Below are 17,570 nucleotides of genomic sequence, written 5' to 3'. Positions count from 1 at the left end.
TGTGGAGCTTGAAAATGGTCTTGAAGACAGTGCAATAGCAAGTTTCAATTCACCTTTGGGATATAAGATCCCATCATATGTGACTTTAGCCTTCATAATCGTTTGAGAAATGTTTCCAGTGTCAAAAAAGGCCAAGAATTGTCTATTTTTCACCCGACCGTAACACTAGTAATAGAGTTGAATGGAGTTTGAAGCTATATCTGTGTGCCACCCTGGAGTATATTAGACCATTAAAATAAAGCTGACATGGCATTACTATAGTGAAGGTAACCTTTCATCTGCTATGAGGAGAAATAATCTTCAACTGATGACAGTTGTCGTCATCATTACATTTTCATCCTAAGACTTCGAATGGAAGTGAATTCTAAGAGAGCACAATCATTGTCTTTGACCCCTGCGGTGCCAAAAGCGAACCTTGTGAAGCTCCCTTTCTGTGGTAGTAGAGTCCCACTGGCAATGTCTCACACCCTGCTCCTCCTCTTCCTCCTCCTCTTCTTCCTCCTCCTGCTCCCCCTCCTCCTCCTCTTCTTCTACCCTCTCTGTCATGCAGCTGTCCTCCTCTGTCCTTGCATGTGCATGACCCAGCAAGGTCCTAGTCCTACTTTTCTGGCTTGACTTGTCCTTAACCAAATCAATAGAAGGCCCTGCTTGTCTTCTTTCATCATCATCTTCTTCTTCCTCCTCGTCTTCCCTTTCTTCCTCTTCTTCATTTTCATCCTCCTCTTCGACATCATCATCCTCATCGTCATGCTCTTCCACGGCCACTGTCAGCCCTAACTTGCTGTGGCTAGCTAGTTGAAAAAAGGAGGAGGTGTGCGGTGTGGATGGGCAGGTTGAGAGTGCCGCGTCGTACATGGAGAACGGGAGGTGGAGGTAGTGTCCCGCAGCTGCAGCCGCCGCGTAGATGCAGCAGCATGTCTGGGCACAGTCAGGCCGGAGCTCCCCCTGTCCCCCACGGACCATTCGGAAGCGCTTGCGGAATGGCGGTCCAGCTTGGGGAGCTAAGCAGATCCGGGTGGGTACAGTTCCGTGGAGTGCCTGGTGAGCGGGGTTCGTGCCGGGTGGCAGGACGCAGGGGCCGGTGGTAAATGCCGGGTTGGGCGGGAAGCACCAGTCAGTGCTCTGGAGCAGGATCTCAGCTCGCAGACGCCGGAGGAGGTTGTTAACAAGGACGGAGCGTCGGAGAAAGGCCTCGGGGTCGTCAATGAATCGCATCTTTTCCAGGGAGAGGCGCAGCACGTGGGCACGCTCCTCCAAAACTGGTGCCACCTAGAAGACAGTAACCTATTAGATCTAAATGCTTATAACCTGGGTCAGTTGCTTAAAAAAATAAAGACTCAAATTCAATAAGAATGCAGTACATAACCTGACAGTTTTTTGAAGAGTGAAAAGTTCTCAAAGTTTTCACTGATTTTGATGCAAATCAGGCAGCAAACATGACCTCTGTGCAGCCGAATAGACCTATTTAACAATTGCAAGCACATCTTGCATGTTTCAGCTTTAATCTACCAAGACTGACACCCTTGCACTCTACTGCTCCCTTTATAATTGAAGTGCTCTCTAATCCTTTTGGAGATTTTCCTTTTCCTCACAATACATGCACCATGCAGCGGCAACGATTGTGATCAATTCTGAAAAAGCAAATTAACTGTCTTTGTGGCATCTTTCCAAAAATGTTATGTGCTTTACAATGACTTTATTGAATGCAATCTTGATTAACTTGTCCTCATTTCACAATTACTATTTGGTATTGCCAACAGAGAGAATTATATATAATTAACTATGCTTGACCATAACCACTGCTATTAAGCACAGTCTCCACAGTATGTAAATAACACGTCTGTCCAACAAGGTCATAGGATACATTGTGTGCAAAGGTGAGAATGTGAGTGTATCAGTGCTTACAGTCTGGCAGTATGTCCTGAAACTGAAAGGAGACTCATCATCATCATCAATAAACTTCCTTTTGAAGTACGCAATCCTTGACATTGAAACATGATCAGGAACTCGCCGACAGGGGGGCTCTGCAGAAAGAGAAAAACATTACCATAAATCAACTGCACTGAAGAAAACCTGTTTCAGTCTGATCAGTAGACTGTTGGCCTGGTTGAGTTTGAGCTGAACTTAAGCAGAAGTAGCCGAAATAGCAGCAGGCTCTGGTGAAACTGAAACGACTGTTTAACCGCAGCCAAAATCTACATCCTTTGTATGATTAACCCTTACATTGCACTGGAAACGTAATGGCAGCTTTTTATGTGGAATAGTACCTGATTAATCAAGCTTTAAAAAAAAAGAAAAAAGTATGATGAATAAACAAATGTTTGTGTTGGTGTCCGTACCAGGTGTAAATTGCTCTTCAGAGCTGCATGGTGGGGCGGGGTTGGACAAGCAGGTCTTAGTGCAGCGCTCCGATTCCCATATGGGCTGGTATGAAGAGAGTGGAGGGTCTCCCTCTGGGTCCAGGAAAGGATTCATGGACAAGACGAGGGTCATCTCTCTCTCTGATTCAGGTCTTGAAAAAACAGAGCAAAAGTCTATCAAATGGACACCGAAGAAAGCCGAACCCCTGATCAGCTGAATCATTATAACAGTTTCTATCCTCAATATGACATCAACTTATTCATGTATTATTCGATAATTCCAGTACCAGTTTAGAAACTATTTATGCCAATAACACTGCACATGTTATCTCCATAAATCTCACAAGCATTATGCATATGCTTTCCTAATGATGTTGCAAATGTCAACAAGATGTTTATCTATGAAACTGGCAAATACATTGGTGGTGCATGGAGGAGTAACCAGCCTCTATGCAAGCAGCATGACGAATCTGAACGACAATAATGGTGAGCACTAGAAATTGGCAGATGGATGGCAACTCTGTGATACGCGTGGTACTGTAACAAGCGGGACACAGATGGAGAAATGACACCCACTCACACCATGAATTCCCCATTGATTAGTTGGTAGGAGAGTTAGCGAAATGTTTGACACCAATTTGTTCGGTGAAATGGATCCCACACGCTGAATCGCACGGGGAAGCTGTGTCAACAGCATGATAAGCTAGAGAGAAAAGGAGATGTGCGCTGTGCCAGTGGGTCCAGTGCACAAGGCAAACAACTTGACAAAAGGTATCCAACAGGCAAACTGCATATTTGATTTCAGTTAATTGATTTTTGTCAGTTTCCAAATAATACTTGAAGCATATTACCTATCTTTTAAAATAATGTAGAGAGAAGGAACAGTGGATCAATAAATGACTTGGCAGTGTTGCAGCTAGCACTACTATCCAGAAAATGGAGCTTTTTAAATCTCAAAGCAGAGCCCTGCTGCTGTTGCCCTTGTGTTGACAATAAGCAGAGGACTTATTGAATCTGAAGAGAGAAACTGTATTGTCCTTTTGATCACAGTAAACGGCTGTCACTTGATTCACTGATGATTCCTCCTCTTCATGCAGAATGCAAAGCCAGCTGTTTCAGGCGTCAGCGGCCGAACTTCCCCTGTCACCATCTTTCCTCCTCAAAGCTTCTCCCGCCCCTCCTCCACCTGCCCGTGTGAACAGATACTATCTACTACAACCCTTCTTGACAGATCAAACTGAGGCGACACCATCTCATCCTCACCCCTGTTGGGGCAGCTGATTAAAATGTCTGCTTCAATAAGCTCAGTGCTTTGCTCAGCTGAATAGTTTTATTTCTGCGAGCTGCTTTGCTAGTGTTGTATTTCCTTTTAACTGACTAATCAGACACACCTAAAGCCACTGGAACATCGTCTTAGACAGTGCTGTGCTATCCAGCTCTGGGGGAATGATGGCTTATATCCAACATTTACATTTTTACAGCATTCAACAATGACAGTCCAGTACAAAGCCTGCATCACTGCAGCTGGTGCACACAGGTGAGCAGCCTGACACAAAGTGATTCATGAACTCCATCAGGAAAGCGGCACGTCATCCAGAATAGGGGTCAGGCCTGGGAGGTGTGGTGACAAGCCTGGAACCAATGGAGCCCAGTTGGGTTGAGCCCCAAAAATATGGCATCAATGCTATGGAGAGCCACCATATGCAAGCATGTGGATGAGGATTTGGTGCGTTGCCATTTGGGTGGTGGACAAAGGGAGAACCTTTGGCAGATCAACGCCTGTTCATGCAACACAGGGTTCAGAAGATGGAATGGAGGGGGGAAGGGCCTAACTCTAAGTAAGAGCTGGACTCCTTTCTTCTAGAGGTGCTCGTGGGTATACTCACCATATTGTCATTTACAATTTTAGTATGTAGCTAAAAAGCTAGTGGTGGGAATCTTTCTCATAGTTTGATTTGATCTGATTCATGGTGCCACAATTACATTGAGAATTCAAACCTATATAAATATAAAGGGGTATTGTTACCATGTGGTTGTTACTAATGCTCTATAACCAGAGGTGGAGAGCAGCCTCTCTGCTGCACTGTTTTCCTTTTTGAAAAATCCCGAAAAAAAATTGTCAGAGTTTGATGATGAAATCTACACTGCAAGTTGACAGTGTTTGGAAGGGGATTACCCTCTTATTGCTGCAATAGCAACTGCCACTCATTGGTGGGGGGTCTGTACAGAGAGGGGTAGGGATCGGGGATGGATAAGCGTAAACCTTTGCAGCCTCCTGGTGAAGTATCTCACTAATGGGTGTAAAGAAGCAGCTGCTGACTCCATGTGCATCAGAGGAGACGCGACTGCATAAACTTGCTGCAGGCCAACACTTTGAGTTAGTGAAGAAAAGGGGGCTAAGGACTGTAGCACAAATAGAAATGGGGGGAGGGGGGGCATTCAGTTTGCTCCAACCATTCAACAATATGGTCGAGACAGCATTTTGATCATAATCCATAGTGTGACATTGTTGATTATTCACATTATTTATAAAGCATTGTCAGTCAATCCGTACTTGTGTGAGCTAGATTCCACTGCTGAGGGCTCCCCCACCAAGGACCACCAACCGGGGCCAATTATGTCACTGTTATTGAGCGCTGGTGCCATGGTTAATTAGCAGCTTTGGCCCTTCTCATTTCCCCCCTGAGCTGTTTTTTACCCTCAGCTATTTTCCTCTCCATCACCTCCCCTCACTGCTGCTGTTGTTACGTTTGCTTGGGCACAAAGAAACAAGCATGCCATCACTCCCTCTGCCCTCCGTAGGGACTTCCATCTTGACATCCCCCTCCCTCCTTTACCGTCTCTTTCATCCCCCGGTCTCAATCTCTTTCTCTCTCTCTTTCTCTCCCATGCTGACATCCTTTCAACAGCGGTCACAGTTGACAGCTCTCTGAACCAGGGGGGTGAAAAAAAAAAACAATGAGAATACCGACAGAGCAGCTTCCCTACATGTACAGCAATACTTGTTCTTCAAAGAAAAGGAGGAGGAGGAGGGGGAGGAGGAGCGGGATGGTGTGAACAAGTGTGTGTGCGTCTGTGAAAGAGGAAGATAGAAATGGAGGGTTGAGAAATAAAAACAAGGAACGAGGAGAGAAAAATCTCCTGGGGGGATATCATCCCTCTCTTTCTCCCTTTCTGTCTGCATCTCGCAGGAATGTGAGAGTGATTGAGAGCAAGTGTAGGCTGTGTGTGTGTGTGTGTGATTGTGTTTAACAGTGTGTATTTGAAGGGGGGGAAAAAAGAACCTGTTAGTGTGTACAAGTGTAACACGAGCATGTGTCAGTGTGTGTGTGTGTGAAACAGTTTCACCTCTGTTCAGTCACAGCTCCTCCTGGCTTCATCCCTCTTATCTTCCTTCTCTCATAGCTTCCCTACCTCTGTCTGACTCTCTATCTCGCCTTCTTTTTCATTACACCCTTTGATGATGAGAAGTTAATTGCGGTGCCAGGGCACGAGACAAACTGTGGGAGGGAGACAGAGAGCGATAGAGAATAGGAAGAGGTGGATGGTGGGAGATAGAGGGAGGGCGTAGACAGGGAGGGGATGGATGGATGGAATGAGTCAGGGAAGGAAAGATAAGTGCCTTAGGAGCCTTGTCATGAGTGAAGACAGGTCGCCCGCAGGGATGATTTCTGCTGCTGTGATTGACTCACTCCCTCCAGCGCTGAGATAGACAGGCGCACACACTCAAACATGCACAGCGTGTAGCGTCCTGAAATATTTTGGAAGGAAAGTTAACTGAGGCGACGATAGTGAACTGAAATGATCAGACGCATACATTTAATGTTAGATGTTTGTCTAATGTTCTTCAAACAAGGCTACTTTTGACATTCACGGCCCAATAAATAAGTGTTAAATAAGTGTCTTTGGTGACTTTGAAGGTTTTAATTGGGTATTTAGATTACATTCTAGTGGTGTTTAAGAAACAACATTTGCATACGAATAAATGTCTGTTTTACTGTCTGCCATTCAAAGTGCATCACCCACACAACTCTATCCTCTTTCAAGAGAAAATCTAAAGAAACGAACGACGCAGTATTGAACCCTCTGCATGGAAACCGGTGTCTGGGATGTGTGGTACAAACACAGATCTTTGGGTTTTGGACAATTAGAACAGAGCAAGCAATATAAAGATGTCATCTTATGCTCTGGGAGACTGTGACATTTAATTTATAGCCAAGCTAGCAGCGTAGCAAGGTCAGTCTGAAATATCTCAACAACTATTAAAATAAATTGACATTAAATTTTGTACAAACGTCCATAATTCTCAGAAGATGAAGTCCACAAACAAAAGGTCAAATTTTAAACTTATCCAGTGAAATGATCTCAACAGCTACTAGATAGATTAGCACAAATTAGCACCATTAATACGCACGATTAATTCTAATGACTATGGTGATCTTTTCACTTTCCATCTAGCGCCATCATCAGGTCAACATCTGAATGCATCTAATACTTTAGTTTATCACCAAATCATTTGTTAAACTAACTGACATTCCAATCTGCCTCAGTTGTACTTTATATTTAAAGCTGATTGAGACCATGACAAACATTACATGCTTAACAACAGGATTTTAGCTTTATTATTGTGAAGGCATGCTGGTGTTAGCATTTAGCTCAAAGGGAGGGTTGAATCTTGGGCTTTGATTAAGACAGATTTTTAATTTTTCATCATTTTTAGATATTAAGTGACTATAAATAGAGGAAATAACTGATTTTTCTGGACTCTCTTGTTCAACTTTCTGGTTGTTACTGCTACACAATATCCACAGCAGGTTTATAGGGTGTAAATGGTGCTGTCACTGGTTGCAGACAGGATATTAAGGTGGGGAAAACTATGACCCTGCACTCTGCAAACCACTTATGTCAAAAAATAAGATAAACAGGATAAAGGTAAACAGTAATATAATATATGGGGAAGCTTTTATGCTTCTGTGCTTATCTTTATTCCCTCGGTTGTGGCTTTTTAGGAGTGTCTCAAAGTTCCACAAACTGGCCGTCGCTCCACATTTAATATAAAACAGTCATAGAAAAACTGAAACGTTGGGGAAGATTTCATTTGTTCAGTGATTCCGGGGGAGTATGAAACATGCCTCTAATAAACTTGGTGATCTCTCAAAGTATTTTTCTCTGAGGCCTCAAAAATGCTAATCGATTCAGCATGTGTATGACAGTCTATGCTTTATCTGTGTATGTGTGTATGTGCGTATGTGCCTGTGCGTGTTAAATGTTTACCCCCTGTTCTTTTGGCCAGGTTTTTACTAAGTGTTTCCGAGCCTTAGGGGAACAGATAGCAGTGAAAAGAGTTCATGTCTGTGGTTTTCACATCAAAATAGATCCCAGTACGCCTGAGAGGCTTTTCACAGCACACACAAACCATGCGATGTGTAATGACTTATTAACTGCATATAAATTGTGGAACAGGGAATTCTGTGGAGGACAGGAGCGTGCTGGTAACAGTTGGTCATGTCATATTCTATAACTATAAATGACCTAAGTACACACCCGGTGCATCTGGAATATACATTAAATAAAGACTAATAAGACACATACCCACAATACGTATGCATTTATGACTGCAGTCCTATAATGGTGTATTATTATAACTACAATTTTTGTGGCTAAACAAAAAATTTGTGTATGTAGGCAAATTATATATACATAAATTATTTTTCCACCTCTATGTTGCAGTAAAATTAGCTGTGGCTTAGTTGAATATGTATTTGCCATCTGGTTTACAACAGAGCATTTTCAAATGACATCATTTTACTCATGTTTGACTAATCCAAACATGAGTTAAATGCAGCATTGAGTAATCCACTTTGCTTAATGCTATACTTTCCCTATCTGACATCGCTATCTTCTGCCTGTTTCTCATTTTCAGTAATTATTTGGGTTACGTTTGTGCACATTGGATTTTCCAAGATTATAACTGATCATGTGTAAAGGAAGTTTTTGAATTTGAGAATATTAGGAGAAGGGCTTAATACGACAAATAATACATTAAATAATAGACATAAGATTATGTTATCTAGATTTGTTTATGAATATCAGTGATTAAAACACATTTGAACTAAATTAAAAAATAAATCAAATCCATTTCGAGCAATGCAACTCAACTGCAAAGGAACTCACAGCACTAATGTAAACCATCTCTGGCACTTTTTGTAGAGATGATTTTTGAGCTTGTTTGAACTCCCAAACAGGTTCATTGTGCATTCATTTGTGAGGGTGCAGATTGGCAGAATAGTGAAGTAAAATTTATAACATGTGTATAGAGCATTGGGAGGGGCGTTGACAGTAACCTTCTGCATATATGTACAAAGCCGTAAAAAATCATTTTATGAGTCACTCTTGACAATGTCAGCTCTTTTCAGTGTCAGCCCTCGTGTATGTCAGCACTTACTCCTGTACAGATACACGCAGCCAGGTGTGTGTGTGAGTACAGTGACAGTTTGTGTGGTGGACCAAATCTAAGCGACACATCTCCACAGTGAGAAGATAAGTGGGCGTCTCCCTGAAAGAGGTGCCTGTGGTTGTGCTGACAGGAGCCTCAACAGCGAGCTTCCTCAGAGCTGTGTGATCTCACGGCAGGTGCTTTGAATCTTGTTGGAGGACTTGAGTGCTGGAACTGCCTTCCCTGCTCTCCTGTGTTACTTTTTAGTTTGATGGCTGCTGTTTCTGCTCAAAAACACACATAACTCAATATTGATTTGACAGGGACAGGATCATTGAAATCTGTCACATGTGGAGAACCTGTTGTATTTTTATACTGTAACATGATCACCTGCATCACTTTAAAATCTTCCTTTCTCTTTCGTAGACATCAAATCTAGAGGTAACTGCACAAGATGCCACTGAAAATCTGATCAAACATGACACAAAAAACATTAGCAGTTGATAGGAAACTCATGTGGCTACATAATGTTTGAAGGAAATTGTGGGCTAAACCACAATATAAAAAAATATGGAGAGAGAAATGAACTGTAAATATACAGACATAAGGGCTGTAGGTAAGAATTATTTCGTTGCTGATCAATCTGCTAAATATTTTCTCGAATAATTGATTAATTTTTTGGTTTATGCAATGTTAGAAATTAGTATAATGGCCACACTTTCCTGAAGCTTAATGTGACATCTGCAAGTTGCTTGTTTCCCTCAATTAAAAGCCTAAAATAGCAGCTGATTAATTGTTTGTCGTCCGACTCTCTAAAAGATGTTTATGTAAATAACAAAGGGCACACAAAGTCAATAAATGACCAATAAACTGGCGTGGCCAATATATCAACAAATGTTTGCTTATAGCAGATAAGGATATATTGTCTTTATGTCAGGGGATCAGTAAGAAGAAGTACAGAAAAAATATGTTTGAGGTGGATTAAAACTGGTAATAAAGTGTTTCCATTTCATTGTTTATTTTTCGCCTAAGTCCTTTTTTTAGTTTTGGATTCTTGGAATATTTGTTTTTGAGATTCATTCTTGCAAAAAAAGGGAAAAAGTGTAGTGGAGAATGTATTGATATTTTATATCACTGCTTCCTCTCCGTGTGCTGTTTAAATTCCTTATTTCTCAACAAAACACAATGTGTCTATGCTTATGCGTTACGAATATGCTGAATGCATTCCCTGCCTCATAAAATAATTGCAAAGCCGTTTTTGATTGTTCGTAATGCTGCATTGGCAGTCAAAATTAACATCTTATGTTACCAGAAATGTGTTTCACACCAGGCCCGCCCATGCTCACATAAGACATGTCCTTGTGCAACTACTAATGTAATGACTGTGTGTGGTTCAAAGGGCTCAGTAAAGGCATTTTGAAATCTAGTTCAAATTGTAGGGGAAAAAAGTGAGGTAATGTATTTTCTACCTGCAATCTGTTTACCATCATACATCATCAAGATCAAGACACAATTAGCTAAAAGGTGAAAACAGCAGGTAAATACCAGTCAGAAGGCAGGCTAATGACAAATAAAGTGGATGACGGAATGTAATCTGTTGTTGATCATCTCTAAGCCGGGCTACATCCCACTTCTTATCCATATGGAGGAGCTACATCCTATCAATATGCCTGTTGGCGTGGGGGCGGAGAGCGTGCAAGTGCTGGCACAAAAGGGTGAAGCACACAGCAAGAGAGAACAGACAGAGAATAGATAATAGGTTTCATGACATCAAGATCTCCTTCAGAGTAGCAACAACGAGGCACTGTACGTCACGAATCAAAATTGAGACACTCCAGTAGCAAGTAATTAGCCCCCTGCCAGTAGAGTGGACCAGTTGCACAGGAACATAGAGGACGGACATGCTGAGCAAATTAGACAAACATGCTTTGGAGTTAACAAAATCAATTAATTGCAAAACACTAATGCTTTTTGAGCTGCTATAAAAGCTTTGATGCACTGACCACCTCTATAAAAGCCCTACAATCACCTCAAGGCATGTATGGAGTCCTAATTGGAACTCAGAAGCCTATCATAACATATGCTGATGACATTTAGTCTTCTCTTTCAAACCAGAACAAATGTCCATAACTCGACGAGCCAGATGGTTTGTTACACGGAACCATCTGAGAAGTTGTCCTTGGAAACTAGTTGGAAAAGGGCTTTTAAAAAATCCTGCAGGTGATTGGATGACCCATCTGTCTATCACCGTCTTACCTTGCGAGACAGCTGGATTTGCGACGCTGATCGGTCCGAACAACCGGTGGTTCTTGACACAAGCACACAACTTGAAGCTTGACAAGATGGATTGTAGCGTGATCTTGTCAATCAAGCTGCTTCCCAAGGTACATTTGTCAGCACCTCACTTTTCACTTTAGTTTGGGCTTATATGAATTTCATTATGTGGGTGAGACTGTATGTAAAAGTAAATTTCAGGATTTACATTATTATCTAAATTCATGTTTTTACTTCACTTTTCAAGGACACCCAAATATAACAGCCAATCCAGAGGCTGCCCCCATCTGCCACTCCACTCTTACGCTGTGTTGTGTTGGTATTTATATTTTTTTGGTTGCGTCTTAGATTGTGTTTGTGCCAGCTTGCAGCCTGTCAGGAGGCATCAGAGCGGCTTGCGGTTGGTGGAGGGCCGTCTTGACCGCGGTGGCGTGACTAAGCTGGGTTCAGGGCCCTCAGGGTTTCGCCTAGCGCTCTTCCTGCTGAGTGGTGACACATGTGTTGTGACAGGGCGGCTGTGCGGGGCTTCTTTATGGACTATCTGGGGATGGCTTGTTGTGGCTGTGAGGGTTAACAGGCGAGGGCTCTGTGGGTACATCACTGCCATGCTCCCAGAGGTGGATGCAGCAGATTAAAGACAGAACAGGCCATCAGTACGTGTTTACTTTAAAAAAAGAAAAAAAAGAAAATCTCTTTTGTCACATTATAGCAGTATACTTTACAGACATGTAGCATTTAGAAGATCCACAAGGGGTCCTGTGAGGCTGAATGTAAATGTCAGAACATACAGTTGTAGACATCCAATGACAACAGTGTCTTTTCTACTACACAAACAACAATTATGTGCTGAAATTATTTTTAGTTCCTCTTTACACCATAGATTGTAAGTGCATTTTTTCAGTGAGGGTGAAGTCATAAGCTCTTTGATATAAATAAATGTATCTTCACACCTTCCCCTATTTTTACACTTACAAGTGTATTTTTCGCCTGCCGCTCAAGATGTCCACCTTACTGGTGTGTCTGTCTGGAGCATAAAGGCGTATTCATGATGGGGAAGCGGTGCCTTGAGGGAAAAAAGAAGTCTGGGGCTACACCCTGCAGTCCTCGCACACACTCAATTTACACAAAAACACACACCAAAGCAGCTCAACTTTTCTTGGCTGAGGCTTTTTTTTAATACAAAACAGAGCAGAGAAAGAAAGAAAGAGACAAAGGCAATGAGATGTGAAGATGATGGATATACTGTATACATGTACTGTATTAACTATGTAAGGAAATTCTATACTGTATGAATGTGCTGACTAGGGCTGTCGCGGTGAAGGAATTTTCCCCTGCGGTTATTTAGGGAGGTTCAACAGCACGGTATGTGGTCTATGCGGTATTAGAACATTTCTTGTGAAAGGTATCATCAAGGTATGTTAGTCTGACACCTAAATGGAGCAGCAGTACCTGACGAACATGGAAAACACCTTGAATCCTGTTGTGACAGGAAACAACATTGGCCAACAGCCAAGTGCCTTTAAACCTGAGATTTATGAATGGTGTCTGGCTCGAAGCACTTTCAGATTGTGTGATTGGTGGAAAACTACTTTACCTCGTAGGTTAAATGGCAGCCTGCCGACGAGAGTTCAAGCACATAATGGAGACAAAATATTAATACAGATGTGTTTTTAACTACTGAGCATCAGCAGTGACCAGCTTTCCTGCCACACTGGTGAGTTAGCTAAAAAAACTAAGGCCAACTAATTATCATTGCAAGGTGAAAATAATAGCTTGTCACAAAATAAATCACACTCGTATGACTTATATTTGAGGGCATGTAATTATCTTATCTGTTACATTTGCTAACCTGTCACTATTTGAGTTCCTGTCAGTTAGCGAAATGCGTTACCAAGTTGGACGTGTCAACAAGTCGTGGACGATCAGAAAGAACACTTTTACTTGCCGCCGTGCCTCTTCTTCTGTCACCATGCACATGAGACAAAAACAAACAAACAAATAAACAAACAAAAAAAGCTGTTGGCACGCCCACTATGCCTGCAGGGAATGGAAGCAGAATGCTGCACACACACAGTACTCCACTGTCGCACATTGATGCAACTCATAGGAAATAAGTCTCTTATTAAAACACTGTCATTCTTAAAGCACTGATACTATTAAAATGGGGTATAGTACCATTTACAATGAAAGGATATTGCGATACCTCTCCAGTATCGGTGTATTGTGCAACACTAGTGCTGACCATGTAAAAAAAAAAGAAGAAAGAAGGTAAAATCAGAATAGTGAAACATGTCATGGAGTTTAAGAATCCTATAAAATGAACCATGTACTTGAGTGTTTTCTGTCAAGATTGAAGAAAACCCTACGAAGCCAGCCTTCTCCTCGACAACTATAATCACCCAAGACATCTCTCTGTGGTGATCTCGACATTCCTTTGTAGTGTAATACATATTATCTACTACGCCTGCTTTTTCCTGCCTTTGTGGCAAATTACAAACCAATACAGATTTGCGTACGAGCAGCACACTTAAAGCAGACTCAATTTTATGCTTGGCACCACGTCCGCTGAAAGGCAGCCTTTAAAAATGTATCGGATCTCCCTCATCGTACACCACACGTCTGCTAAGAGCCATGTTTTGAAATGCTGCTCCAGATGTGAGTCTCTGCGCCCCTGCTGAGAGAGATGAATGGCTAGGGGGGCTGCAGGCTACCTACAGGTTCACATCCTTAATGAGCAGAAGAGTCTGCTGAGAGCAAGATATGATTGATAGCACCGCGACAGAACTGGAAGAGAGGAATCGCAGCGAGGGCTTTTGATAAAGACAAAAGGGGGTGGAGGGCTTGGCAGGCGGCAAAGAGAAGGAATCTGGCATTGGACTTCCACAAGCTGGATGCCAGGAACCCGTCCACCATGCCGCAAAGCCAGCGTTCTTCCTCTTGTTACAGCTCCTCGTCTCTGATCTGTGTGTTTAATCTGAGCTGGATGTTCCTCCCTGTTGCGTGCCTCACTATATTCCACATAGCACACTTTTCTCCTCTGAAGGAAACAAATAGCAAAGGTGGAATTCCTGGCAAGTGACTCCGGATGTTGTTGGCAGTGAGTGGAGGTGAAGCGCATCCAACCCTATTACCAGTCCACTGCGCTCGGAGCCTTTCTTTCACCAAAACCACAGATAAAGAAGGGAAGAGGCAGAGGGGAGGTGGTGTTTACTTGTTGCCCTTACTCCATGAGACTTGCTATTTTTAACATTTTTTTAATCCTTTCTGGGTCTAACAGGGGTGTTAACAGTCCACTTTGAAAGAGTGAGTCGATGCTTGTGACACCACAGTAAGTCGAAGAAAGCAGAGAAATGACATCAAGGAGAGAATTACAACAGAATTCGGCTAAATCACCCCCTTCTTTTCTAAAGGCAGCAGTAATACAGGCAACCGCCACTTCAGGATTTGCAGCCAGGAGCAGTCCGAACAAAATAATGAAGTGAAGCTGGATGAATGTCAAGAGGGTGGCTGGTTATGTCAGCCTTCATAATGTGTAAGACCAGGGTCTCTGTCATGTCATACTAGTGAGTTATTGACTGCCCCGATTCTCATTAATCCTGCAGCATAAACTCCAATCAATCCACTTAAGATTGATCTAATCATTTGCACAATTTAGTGAACAGAAAGTAAATTAACCACAGAATTACCTTGAAAAAATGTTATGTTTTAGATTGATGTACCTAGATACTTCATGTTTAATTGCCATTGTTTACTTGGCTACAATTACAAAATAAAATTAAACAGAACTACTGTGGAATTCCTGAGCAATATATTTTGTAAAATAACCTTGAAAGTTATTGTTCATGCCATAATGTAACCTTAAAAATACTAAATAAAATAAAATAAAAACTATGGTTGAATAGCATTTAAGTAAGGGCGTCAACAAGGTGTGTGCACTTGCCAATATTTAGTTTGGGTCCAAATAGGATGCTGTGCTGTTTTTTTAATGAATTATGGAGACAAACTCACACATGAATTGGAGCACATTAACACAACACACACACTCACACTCACACACACACACACACACACACACACACAATTTATAAGAATTTCTGACAAACTTTTGGTGGCAAAAGATATAGACTTACATACTTAAACTTTGTACCTGAAGCTTATTTTGTACATTTTAAGAGTAAAGTAAAAGCATACCTGTCTTGAATTGCTCTGACCTCGTCCTCGGCTCCACACTTGCTTTTTGATAACGACTGAAATCCAAGGTGCGTCGATGAAAAATGAAAAACTCCTACTCAATAAATACCACGTCCTCCGTTGGCTGCTCCGCGGTGCTAATTTTAGACCACTACAGCAGACACGCGAGCCACACTGGCGGTTTGAATACTACTTATGTAATTACTACTTAATTAGCTACTTGTGTAAATACTGATCATTAAGCGCGCGCGTTTCTCCTCTCACTATACCCGCGCGAAGCATCCCCACGCGCTTTCTTCAGGGGGGGCAGCTGTTGTTTATCACTTTTCTTCAATGAAAGGAAAAAAGGCAAGCTCGTGCTCTTTCGCTCGTGCGGTAGTCCATTCAGGGTGGTTTCCCCGTGCAGAAGGTCGCGAGGAGCTCACGTTGTTACGGCTTGGTTGACGGTTAATGTGAACGTACGGTGGAGAAAACAACACGAGCGCCGCCGCAGCTCCATCCCTCCAGTCAACTACTGCTGCTGAGTTCAGGGGCAGCTGGGAAACTTTACGACTGTCTGGCTCACTAAGTTGAAAGTGAACAGTGTGTGACTCATTGTGGCGCCTTTTGACTGGAAGCTCCTGCCGATTATGTTTATGACTGCAACTAAGGATTATCGATTAGTCTCACATTTTTTTTCTCAATTCATAATCTTTTAGTCTAGAAAAACTGTGAGATAAAATAGGTCAGAAAATAGTGAAAAATGACCATCACTTTTTCCAGATTCCCTAATGTGACGTCTTTAGATGGCTTGTTTTGTCCAACCACCGATGTAAAATCCTGTGATTTTTATTCACTGTCATATAAGGCAAGATAAGCAACACATTTTAACATTTTAAAATCTGGACAAGGGAATTGTTTGCATTTTTGATTGAAAAATGTATTAAATTATTAATAAATTAATTCATTTTGATCAAAATTAGGGCAGCAACTGATGATTTAAAAAAACCCACTTAATTTGCCAAATGCTCTTGATTAACTGATTAAATTACAAATTGTTCCTAGTTCAATCTGTCAATTAATTAATAGACTAATTGTCTTAACTCTAACCTAACCTAATTATTTTTTGTTTTAAAATATATTAGTTAACCCATTTTTGTTGGGCTATGTTTGTCCGACTAGTAGGCTAATTGTCACTCAGCCTCGCTACAACAATGACTACATCACCACTTTTACAGAATATTTGCTTATCAATATATTCATCTTGTGTTCATTTTCCATTCCCTTTATACTCTCCCTCATGTCGCATCATTACCACTTTGTCTGGGTCATTTATATGCACCAATTGTCATATTTCCGACATCACCTGAAGGCATTCTAACACTTTTTTTAGACGGGTTGTGTGTTGGAGATCTGCTCTGCAGGGATGTGACCGACAAAGAGAGGGGAGGGAGCAAGCCCCTCTCATCTGTTATGCATTTCCCCTTTGATTCAGCAGCAGCCACTGAATCTTATTTTCCAGCATTTCTTCCCCTAAGCGTTTTGTTCTGTGTTCAGCTGTGGAATGTGCTGCAGAACTCACTTAGCCCAATTGTAAAAACCATATATCTCTGATCTTGTTTTCTCTCTCTTTACCTTTTTTTTTTTTTCCCTCTCCTCTTTTTTGCAATAGCTACAACTAGCTCTGAAAGATTTAAGGTTTGTTCCAAGATCACACAAAGCAAGGGCGTCAAGAATTCAGTCAGCCCTACGCCACAGAAAAGTCCCGGCAGACTGGAACAAGAACTGATGGCTTGAAAGTTTATTATCTGTCAGTGTGAACAAATGTAGCTCACCAAATGATGAGCTTAGAGGAAACTCTGCTCCTAAGGGCTCCCTAACATGCTTTCCGAGGTTTTAAAAAAAAAAGAGACAACAAACAACAAAATCAAATTTGGACACCAATATGAACGATAGACCAGATGTCACACTTTGACATATCAACCTGATTACATTACATCTTTTTGTATTTTCCATTCCTGCACCTGCCAGTGAACCAATGCCATTTTCATTATTCCCCCAGGTATCTATTCTGCCAAACCATTTACTTCTTATTATATTTGTTGGCCTTTCTTTGCTTTCAACAGCTGAGTAGCTTCGTTGCTTTCAGGGACAAATATGCACTCATATGAGTTAGTGAGCTATTAGTTTTGAATTATACTGAGAAAAGTTAAAAGGTTATATAGCTCTTAAGCACAAATATGCCAAACCGCCAAATAAGCAGTAAAATGCAAGACTTGCTCCACCTGTTGGTTGTATGGTGGCGATGCCGAGGAAACCAAATATTATGT

The 17,570-nt window shown here is 41.8% G+C and overlaps 1 protein-coding gene across 1 annotated transcript; it reads right to left on the bottom strand.

The window, feature by feature from the left end:
• Window positions 1-504: 504 nt before the first annotated feature.
• sertad4 (SERTA domain containing 4) lies at window positions 505-2,493 on the bottom strand (the record flags this gene model as incomplete). Its single annotated transcript, XM_062440933.1, has 3 exons — window positions 2,340-2,493; window positions 1,906-2,024; window positions 505-1,269 (listed from the first exon to the last, which is right to left on the bottom strand). Coding segments are annotated over exons 1-3 (1,038 nt in total), but the record flags the coding sequence as incomplete, so codon positions are not given.
• Window positions 2,494-17,570: the final 15,077 nt, after the last annotated feature.

The sequence above is a fragment of the Scomber scombrus genome, chromosome 19 (assembly GCF_963691925.1).
Source record: "Scomber scombrus chromosome 19, fScoSco1.1, whole genome shotgun sequence".
Lineage (NCBI taxonomy): Eukaryota > Metazoa > Chordata > Actinopteri > Scombriformes > Scombridae > Scomber > Scomber scombrus.
This window is presented reverse-complemented; position numbering and strand designations above follow the sequence as displayed.